The 11,469-nt window shown below is 34.7% G+C and overlaps 1 protein-coding gene and 1 long non-coding RNA gene across 2 annotated transcripts; one reads left to right on the forward strand and one right to left on the reverse strand.

The window, feature by feature from the left end:
- LOC138702042 (uncharacterized) lies at positions 1–6,950 on the reverse strand. Its single transcript, XR_011332776.1, has 3 exons — positions 6,729–6,950; positions 6,292–6,403; positions 1–4,350 (listed from the first exon to the last, which is right to left on the reverse strand). It is a non-coding gene; the product is annotated as an uncharacterized lncRNA (long non-coding RNA).
- Positions 6,951–8,281: 1,331 nt separating this feature from the next.
- On the forward strand, positions 8,282–11,469 carry LOC138702044 (uncharacterized). The gene is made up of 2 exons (XM_069829560.1): positions 8,282–9,237; positions 10,233–11,469. Exons 1-2 carry the CDS (start codon positions 8,718–8,720, stop codon positions 10,646–10,648), a joined length of 936 nt encoding a protein of 311 aa, XP_069685661.1. The 5' UTR covers positions 8,282–8,717; the 3' UTR covers positions 10,649–11,469.

The raw sequence follows: 11,469 nt of genomic DNA on the forward strand, positions 1-11,469 counted from the left end.
AAGATTGAATACATTTTTTTTATTGTTCGAGTTTTACATGTTATCTCATTACAGGCCAATAGGTAACTAAGTAACTCCAAGAATGAGTTTGTTGATGATGCCCCATTTTTAGTCAATGTAACTAATTTACATGAAAGTTAGAATTTATAAAACAGTTATATTACCAGTTGTTCTGTATGGTTGTGAAACTTGGACTCTCACTTTGAGAGAGGCACAGAGATTAAGGGTGTTTGAGAATAAGGTGCTTAGGAAAATATTTGGGGCTAAGAGGGATGAAGTTACAGGAGAATGGAGAAAGTTACACAACACAGAACTGCACGCATTGTATTCTTCACCTGACATAATTAGGAACATAAAATCCAGACGTTTGAGATGGGCAGGACATGTAGCACGTATGGGCGAATCCGGAAATGCATATAGAGTGTTAGTTGGGAGGCCGGAGGGAAAAAGACCTTTAGGGAGGCCGAGACATAGGTGGGAAGATAATATTAAAATGGATTTGAGGGAGGTGGGGTATGATGGTAGAGACTGGATAATCTTGCTCAGGATAGGGACCGATGGCGGGCTTATGTGAGGGTGGCAATGAACCTCCGGGTTCCTTAAAAGTAAATAAGTAACTAATTTACATTCAAGATTAAAAAGATTAGTAAATGTTGGTGTTATAATACATCCAATATATCATAGCAGCTGAGATAATTGAAAGTGAAGATTCTCGTATCTGTGGACATAAATATTGAAGAGTTACGGAAAACTGGATGTAATATATACTGGTGTTGTTATGAGTTGTAACAGTAATGTTTCTCTAGCTATCAGTCCACGTGTTTTAAATCCAACTTACAACACCTGTCAACAATAGTAGTTAAGTACAACAAAAAACACGATCGTGGAAACAAAATATTTTTTTTTTTTTATTCTCACAAAGAAATTTCACATATGAAGCCAGTATTGTCAATCATTTTTACAAATATTATCAACACATTCTCTGTTAGTTATTTTTCTAGATATTCAAAAGAATAAAAGATGATAAAAAAAATTAATATACATACTGTATACTGTTGTATTTAGATCATTTGGTCGGTGTTATATGCCAACATTTGAGTAGAGGTGATGTGAAATGACTTAGTTTCTCAGCATATTCAGAGGGAAAGGAGGAGAAATTTATGCATGCTGACTTTTAAGTTATAGATATGTTGAAAAACATTGGTCATGTACCTGCACTCCATGGACAATCACAGTTTTTCCACTCACTGCTATACAAACACTCATACTTAACGCAGTCCTCCCTTTCCACTCTTCCATTCACAATAAAATAAAGTACGGGTATAATATCTTCATTGGTTCCATTACAATATTAATGTTTTTGCAATAGTTAGTATACTACAATTTGCACAAGGAAAAGATGAACTCTACAGGAACTGCACAGCGACTAACCCATACACCCCTTTTTTTCCCTTATTAGTATAAAATGAACTTGCCTGGTTTACTACACATAATGTTATGACCAGCCAAACTATCTAAACACAACAGTACAAAGCAAAGACAAGCTGACAGTGCATCTTGATTTTTCCACAATTTTTTGTTTCATGTTCACAGTAGCAGAGAATATTGAATACTTGGAGAAAATCTGCCCCATGGCTAGTGGGTCCACCAAATACCTCTCAGAATTCAATGAGTATTACAGGCAAGCAGCAACATTGCTGGCATAGAATCCATTGCCGATCCATTAGGCCGGGTGCACACAGAATCAGACGTGACGCGGCGAGGCGAGATGCGATGTTTTGCTTTACAACGCCTCGCAACAGCTTAACACGATCTGCTCGCGACAACTGCTTTGCTGGCTGTGTGGATTTGGAAAACTGGCCTAGGCTAGAAAATGGCGTCAAAGAAAGAGGACTGTCTATATGAGAAATTCTATTGTAACTTATTTGGTTATTATTTCCTAAGGATGCCTAATACGCCTAAAAATCTATAAGATTGAAAGTGTCCTAAAATTAAATACTACTAATTTAGTGCACAAATGTCATTTTCTATGTTTATGGCTACTTCACGACTCACAATAAAGAAAAATAATATATTAAATCAATAATGAGTGATAGTATAGAGCAGAGAAGTAGACCTACTACAAATTATTATTATCAATATTATTATTCACCTGGTGCTTTCATCTCATTTGCAATTTATCACATATTTTTAGAAACCCCATTATTGTTTCAAAGATTTTACAGAACGTATATTTCCTGTACTAAAACAACTAATTTATCCGCATCGAGCTCCATTATGAATAATTTGCACTACACGACATAATATTCGTAGATATAGTCCCGTCACTCTAATTTCTGGCAGCCAGTCACGTTGCAGGTCGGCTACATTTAAATGTGTGCGTCTTGTGATTTGCTGATGAAGATGTTAAGCATTTCCTAAGGCTCGATGAATACTTAATATAATCGCCCACCATTTTGGCTCTTTCGTTAGCATTCGCAGAAAGGACACGAGGACGTTATTTGCTGAATTACAGTGCGTTTGATTTATTATCATGTATGTATGTATGTATGTATTTATTCACACTGCAATAGGTATATACCCGGTGGCAGTGGTAACTAATTACACTCAATAATGACAATAATAAACTTATTAATTAAAAATACAATTAATGATAATACTAATAATTAATACTAATAATAATAATAATAATAATAATAATAATAATAATAACAACAACAACAGGGAATATACTAAATTAAATGAAACAATCACTTAAAATAACATTTGAAATATTCTAATTTCTATCTTAAAACTAAGATCGAACTAAAACCCACGAGTATATGTTCATATCTGCACAAGTACCTTTCAACATTACACTCATTTCGCTGTCAACTCACTCACTGCACTGAAACTACGACACATTTCACTGATTCTATCCTGATTTCACTAACACTTCAAAAACATTTCACTGTTCAAATACTTTGCACTGTCACTATAAACTATAAAGCTTCACTGACAGGAACACGTTTCACTTACACAGCACACTTCACTGACACGACATACTTCTTCACTGATACGACACACTTCACTGACACAACATAATTCTTCACTGATACAACACTTCAATAACAACATATCATTTACACCCTTTAAGTACTGTGTATAATTACCGTCTATTAGTAAGGTCCTTAAGCCTATTTTTAAATACATTTTTGGTTGTTGGTAAAGCCTTTAGTAAGTCTGCAGGTAAAGCATTCCAGTCCCTAGTCGAGTTACCAGTAATGGTTAGGAGCTTTGAGACTTCGGAGCTATGACATGATAATATGTAACGGTGTGGCAAATAGATCCCTTGTCTGGTAGCTCGGCAACGAAAGAACAAAAATAGCGCACAATACTGCCTACCTAGACTTTATAGAGCCTTGACTTCCTAAGACGTAAGCAAAGAGGAGAAGTCACGCCGGGAATAACAGCGTCGCGACTATAGTAAAAGCGTGCAATCATAGCCATTACTAACGCATGCGCAGTACACTGCAGCTATCAGATAGTCTCCTCGCGACGAACTTTTAGCAGTCATTCGATGTTGTCTCCTTGTGTTTGCTCGCGACCATCTCGCCGCATCTGATTTTGTGTGCACCACATAATAAGAAATCAATGGGAGACAAGTACAATAAGACAAAATGTCGTGTCGTGCCGCGCCGCGCCACATCTGATTCTGTGTGCACCCGGCATTAGCAGTGCTGGAAAAGGTCACAGCTCATGGGAATCATGAGTGGAACCCAAGACGCAAATATAATTTTGGCTTAAAATGACATAATACCCAGCAAGTGAAGTTCAAAGACGATATCAGGAAAAATTCCCAGATAACTTAAAATCAGATGTTTTAACAAACGTTACTTTAACGAATACTTCATTTCAACGAAAAAAAAATTGTATTCCCCTTCCTTACCTCCATAAGGATCTATGTTAAATTAGTTCAATTGTACGAATATCAGTATGTCAATGTTACGAAAATCTCAGTACAACGAGAATAAAATCTTCCTCTTCATGAATATAGGACTGAATCAACGAATTTGTTTTGTGTAGTTTCGTTACTCTACTTCACAAATAGTACAGTAATGTTTCCTAATTCAATGAGTGGTTTGTTCATCCCCAACCATCTAATGGTTTCCACCTGCATACTGATGTCTCACGTGATGAGAAAAGAAGGAAAATGCATGAGAAGGAAGTTGAAGTCGATGGATCATTTACATGTGCTGAAGCTAGATCTTTCACACCAACATTTAACGTAACCAACTTCAATGGCAGCAACAGATGGACATCTATTGAGAGATTATTCATCGCACTGTGTGTGGAAAAGTTGGCGGAGACCTGCAAAGAGGAAAGAGTTATGACATTTGTGTAAAAGATATCAAGTGTAGTGACAGAATGACAATGTAGTCTGTATTATTGTGTTATTGCATGCCTTTTAACATTTCTTAAATTTAAAATAACTGATTGCTCTTGTTTTTACAACTCATTTAGAATTTTATTCTGGTCTTCCATATGCATCCCCAAAATATAATATTCAACTCTTTTAAGTAGATACCATATTAAATTAAAAAATATGTGAAAATCATTCTTTCAAACTAAAATTGTTAATTAATTGACCAATTTAACAAAATTTCAGTTCAACGAAAATAATTTAAATATCCCCAGAAATAATTTAAAACGACATTTGACTGTATTAACTTGCCAAATCACCCATTTATGCATGACTTCGTAAATAAATTCTGGGTAACAGGAAGTACTATAGAGAAGAAACGCAGAAGGCATACTGTACTGTCCTCACTGAGGAATATTTGGACATCACTAGGAAAATTCCTTTTCTTTTTTGGCAGAAAGCTGATTTATCTTACAGTTCTGTGAGAACTGCTACAAAGTTGTCTAGGTTAAAAGCATATAAATTTGCATGGTGCAAGAACTATGATTTGATGATCCTGTAGTTAGGCACAGATTTCATGAATGAATTTTAATTTCTCAACATGAGAATTGACATCTTGGAACCAGAGTGCAGTGAATAGGAGAGTCATGTTAAACCTGAGAACAATAAGGGTCCAGTCTGGTACACTGATGGTTCCAAAACCAAAGCAAGAACTGGTGCTGCATTATTCGGAAATGGCACCGAGCTTTCTTTTAGCTTGGATCAATATGCCACAGTCTTTCAGGCTGAGATTTTTGCTATCTTAGCTAGTGTCAGGAGAGTATTAGGAAAGACTACAATCGTAGACACATTCTTATACTTTCAGATAGTCAAGAAAGACTTAAGGCACTTGAAGCTCCCTTGGATAAGTCGAAACTGGTCTCAGAATGCTCAGAGTTTCAGAACGGCTTTTTAAATTATTTATATCTCGTAGTCGAGTACAAAACCGACATATTCTAGGGAATTACCAGGAAAATGAATCAGTAATAATTAATGTTTATTTTCGCTGTGTCATAAAATAAATTATTATATTAGGTCACATGGTCGGGCATTTTAAACCTAATGTAAGTCTCACTGCCATCATGATCTAGAAGGCCATCACGATGGCGGTATTGTATTGTATTGTATTTATTAACAGTCCATGGCATTCATACATTGCTTACAGCTAGAATATGGAACAAGTCAAAAAACTTAATACTATTATAAAATCTTAATTTATAGTCACAGTCTAGATGAAATATATATAGACGAGATTTACAATATAGTCTACTAGTACAACACATAGTTTTAGTATCAATTTCATGAAGTGTTATTGAATGTCATGAATTCACCTACAGAATAGAAGGCGTGAGAAATTAGGTACTTCTTTAATTTGGCTCTAAATAATTTTATGTTTTGAGTTTCATTTTTTATAGCCTATCGATAGGGAGGCTATTAAAAATTTTTACTGCCTTATAACGCACTCCTTTTTGATAGCACGATAGACTTGCCGATGGAGTATGAAAGTCATTTTTTGACGTGTATTTATGCTATGAACTGTTGAATTAGTTACAAAGTTTTCACGGTTACATACGAGGAAGATTATTAATGAAAAGCTATACTGACAAGCCATGGGCATTATTTGTAGTTTTTTTTAAATAGTCCTACAAGATTCCCTAGATTTGGCATCTACTATTATTCTAATTGCTCTTTTTTATAATAGGAATATACTGTTACTACCTGTGGAATTTCCCCAGAATATTATTCCAAAACTCATTACCGAGTGGAAGGTGACTTGTCTATGCTTTAAAATACCGCAATGAATACTCAACTTCTTGGTTATGTTGCACTAATATTAATTATTTACTTACAGCGTATGCGCATTGTGAGCTCCCATGACTGGGTTTTTCCCCTCTTTAAGGTCGTCTCCTCAGAATTTCTCTTTTATGAATATGGTCACACAAACGAGCATCTTGGGCTTATCTGTAATGCCAGTGTCTTGAAGAAATTATGTATAAACTTTGGCCATGAAATATTGCTTACACAATAAATTTCGTTCACACCCGAAAAATGACAGTATATATTGTACTGTTGTCGTTTAGCTCTATATATCAAACACAGACACAAGTAACGACATAATCTGTCTGTTAATTTTCCTCACAAAAATGCTTAAAAGAGATAAAATGTAAATGTAATTGACTGTGTATAATGAAAATGACATTCCACAAAAAAATTACTCGAAAATAAAAATAACACCCAGGTGATATACTGTACGTCACAGATTTATATCTAAGAATATTATAAATACCTGAAAATCAATTTATAGAAATAACTTGCTGCTCTCGACAGCTACTCATGGTTTGCAATCATGGCGCCAGAAATGGCAGGCTGACAATTTCTCGCCAATAATTGCAACATGTCACAAATGATAAGATCGATTAATTACTTTTAACAATATTTCAGCGACAAAATTAATAAAACTGCTGTATTAAGTATAATTTAACGACTGTTTTCAAATGTCGTTAGCTAAAGGAATAAAATGTTTTCCATTGATAATAGTAATTTAGCAACTTTTCACAAACTCGGTTGGCGACTCTGTTTGCTCTCCTGATTGTAAAAAAGAGAAATATTGAAATGCGCAATAGTGATGGGCGAAGTTGTTCTTTTCCCGGAACAGTTCCGACTGTTCCGGTTCCGAAAAAATACTATGTTCCAAATAACAGTTCCGAAATAACAGTCACCAGTGGTGATGAGTCGGAGTCGTTGAGTCGTTCAAACGAACGGTACAGTACCTTCCCTCTTCACCATGCTGCTCACACTGGAGCACGCATAGGCATGACATAGTTCACATTCTTATCTATAGATGGCACTGCAATGCACATTCGAATCGATTTTGGAAAATTGCTGTGCATGTGGACAGAACTCAAAAGCTTAATGTTAGTAATTACACAGCTGTTGACTATAAGGACAGAATACAACACTTTGTTTTCGTACATAAAGTTATAAAGACATGGTAGCCGACTAAAAAAAAAAAATAACATAACATTTAAAACATATGGTATGTAATTTCTGTTCTCTCTATTACATAATAAAAAAAAAAACAAATCATTAATTTTTATTTTTACTTTTCTTAATGCACAGTTATAATAATAATAATAATAATAATAATAATAATAATAATAATAATAATAATAATAATATATATTACAATTTCATAAATAAAAAAGATATATATTGGCAGTACTGAAACCTGGAAACCCCGCAGTGGGTTAGTAAAATGTTGGAATCGCATCTTTACCAAAGTGTAATTTAAACTTCGCATTAAACCTCGCTCTCCAAATCAGTACTTATATGGGTAGTTTCCAACAAATAATGCTACAACATTTTTGTCGTTCTTTGATAACAGAGAAGATAGCACAAAAATTTGTGCTTGTCAGACTTAACCTCAACAAACGACATACAGACATTGTAACTAAACCACTCATTACCATTTACGACTTTAACCTTTGTATAAAATCAGCTGATCAATGAATTAATAATAGTATGCGTACTTTATGACTTTGTAGAATGTTTATAAAACAGAATTAGTCAACTAATGGTGAAATAAACCATAAAGCGGGAATGAATATTACAGATTATTAAATACTTACTATAACATTACAGATGATTGGCCAGTCTTACAAATGTTGATATTAAAGTTCACGCCACCGCAAGGATTTCAATTTCCATGCGCCCCCCTCCAACCACGTGAGAGTTTCAAGTACCAACTTCATCTAACGAAGTTCCAAGTATAACATAAAGAACAACGAGAACAGTGTAACTGCAGCTGTCGTTGGTTCATCGGAACAAGCTCCGACGTTCCGACTGTTATCTCGGAGTCGGAACATACCTTGTGCAACGCGGTACTGCGAGCCCGCAACAGCTGGGCAAGTGAGCAGCTCGGAGTCGGAACACTGTTATTTCGGAACAGGAGGTTCCGACCTACTGTTCATTTTTGCAACAGTTCCGAGGGAGTCGGAACATACCTTGTGCAACGCGGTACTGCGAGCCCGCAACAGCTGGGCAAGTGAGCAGCTCGGAGTCGGAACACTGTTATTTCGGAACAGGAGGTTCCGACCTACTGTTCATTTTTGCAACAGTTCCGAGACCGGAACAGTTCCAAAATAACTGTTGTGTTATTTTTTACCCATCTCTAATGCGCAATGAGATTAAAATTTTTTATCTTCTCAGGATTAAAAGTGCATTGCAGCTCTGATGCCGTGTACCGCGTGTATTGTATATTCAAATATTATCCAAAATGAATAAAGTGACTATTACTAATGACAATTCGAGTGAAGTGCCAGCTTCCAGGAACAGACCAATCAGAAAGTCTCCCAGAATTTCTACTTTAACGCATTCAACTGAAAATATAATTAACGATAGAAAACGTGAACCAAGGAAGGCTGCTAGTACTCCAAAAAAAATTAAACTTACCGAATCATTAAATGCAGAAGAGGTATTACGTTCATCATATGCTACTAGCAATAAAACTCCAAAGTATGGTTTGAAGAGACTTGGATATAGCTTTTTTGATGTGCCATGTGAAGATCTGGCAAAAAAACTTCTTGGTACAGTTCTTGTAAGAAGATTAGATGATGGAACTATTGTAAAAGGTCGTATTGTAGAAACAGAATGCTACCCCGGAGGGGATGACAAAGCCTCTGTGTCACACGATGGAAGGATTACAGAAAAAATTAGAGCTGTGTACATGAAACCAGGAACAATGTACGTGTATGTAACGTACGGCATGTACCACTGCTTCAATATATCCAGTCAGGGTGAGCTTTAATTTTTTATTGCGCAGAACGTTTATTTAATTGGTAACATAATTATGAACTTTTTAATTAAATCAAATTATTCTGCTCCACATTCTGGAAGGAGGCCTAAATGCAGAAAACTCTTTGGTGTACTTCTCTGAACCAGGAAAACAAGATAAAGAAATGATACAAAATGCTTGACCTTTGGTTTATAGCTAGGAACAAAGATACTATTTTTGTTGCCCATCTGGATAGTAAAAAAAAATTGCGTAACAGCTTAATATGTTAAAGTAATCATGAAAAAATCGATTTGTGCAGATATGGAAATAAAATTTGGAGCTACCTTATTGTAGAAGTTCGCTTACAATACACCAGTTCTCCAAAGCGGTAGCTACATGGCATTGCCATTGATTGAGCAGCCTTGTTGATTCCATGCCTCACCAGTGGAAGCGGATGGATGATGGCCGAAGTATTAGAACCTCCAGTGGTTTTTTTTTTATTTTTTTTTTCTTTATTAGGATTAACTTTTTTTTTTTATTTTTTCACTAGAAAGACAAAATGGATCTTCTGATATATATTTTTTGTACTGTTCTTTTTATGGGGTGAAGCAACTACAATCCCATGGGATGCAGGAAATAATTTATTCCACATAAAAAACTGAAACATTCGTCACAGTTGTCCGAAACAGTTTTATGTTAAGACAAAAAAATTTTTCGTCTATGGGGACCAAACTCATGATTTTTTGCAGGTCGCTCAGACAAGACAAACTCTGTCATTCTGCGTGGTGTGTCGATCTCTTGACGATGGTCCAGTTCCAGTATTAAATGGACAGCAAACGTAATAATGTGCACCTTTCGCTGTAAACATGATCAAAAGTAGCTCGAAATTTTATTTCTGTATCTATACATTTCAGAGGAGAAGAACATTTTTTTAACTTTCTTATGGCTCCTCTCTTTTCACATACTTCAACTAGAAAAGGGATAGTGTTAACGTAGAAAATATATATTTATTTACAGGACCAGGTGCAGCAGTCCTTTTACGAGCTGTGGATCCTTTGGAAGGAGTTGAATACATGCAGCAGGAAAGAGGGAAAAGAAAAAAGAATACAACTCCTGAAAAATCAAAAGAATTAGAACTGCATGATCTTTGCAATGGCCCAGCTAAATTATGTATTAGTTTCAATATTACTAAATCAACATCAAATGAACAAGATCTCTGTTCGTGGGATGGAATGTGGATTGAGGAAGACAAATCAGGACAAAAATCGCTAAATTCTAATCACATAGTTGTATCACAACGAATTGGAATTGATTCAGTTGGCATTAAATGGGCTTCAAAGCCTCTTCGATTTTATTTGCTGGGAAACTCATCTGTTAGTCGCAGAGATAAGATTAAAGAAAAAGAATTTGAGGAAAAGATAAAGTGCATTTGATTCTGGACCTGATTCTAACATTTAAAAGTAAATGGAATGAAGTAAGATACATGTAGTTCATAGTCTATTTAAGTTCAGATATATTATTTCATCCATTTTTAATTATGGATATTTTTAAACCAACATGTAAATAAAAAGTTTTATAAAATACAGTTACAGATTACGTACAAGTTTTATATTTGCACTTTTATAAAACTTCCTCCTTTGAACAAATCACGTAAAGAAATTTTCTATTTCTGACATGCTTACAGTATTTTTTATATCAATAAAAGAAAGAAAATACTATAAAAATAACTAAATATTTATATACATTATTTTCACACACAAACTTCACATACACAATTATCTGAAATATATGGCAGGTATATCATTCACTTTTATAATTATTAATACATTCTTTGTTACTTTTCTAGCTATTACCTAATGAATAGAGATTAAAATTCCATTAAACATACAAATCTAAGACTGAAGTTGATTAACAAGTCTTCATTTTTGCCATAACTTTTTGTGCTAATGTTCAGAATGCCAGGAGAAATTTAAATACCTCGAAAAAAATTTTCTTACTGCCAGAAAGCGAATGAAAATGTCACAAAGCTTTCTAGCGACAAAACCTTTGTCTCTTTTATAAACTGTCCTTCAACTGCGTCTTAATCTTTAATTTAATTACCATACATTATTTTTTGCTGTAGCAGTTTCAGTGTAATGAAGTAATTGTGTTACCTACAGAATTCTTATAGTGTCATTTCACTATTGTATAGCAATACTTTGTATGAGAATAAAATCAAAATACATTTGGGATAGAAATGGCATTTTATTTTGTA

Source organism: Periplaneta americana, chromosome 6 (genome assembly GCF_040183065.1).
Source record: "Periplaneta americana isolate PAMFEO1 chromosome 6, P.americana_PAMFEO1_priV1, whole genome shotgun sequence".
NCBI classification, from domain to species: Eukaryota; Metazoa; Arthropoda; class Insecta; order Blattodea; family Blattidae; genus Periplaneta; species Periplaneta americana.

Bases quoted from the DNA above. Each gene is read 5' to 3' on its own strand.
- LOC138702044 (XM_069829560.1), top strand. From the start codon at position 8,718: ATGAATAAAGTGACTATTACTAATGACAATTCGAGTGAAGTGCCAGCT. The intron at 9,238-10,232 runs GTGAGCTTTAAT...ATTTATTTACAG, and splicing joins CTTCAATATATCCAGTCAGG to GACCAGGTGCAGCAGTCCTT.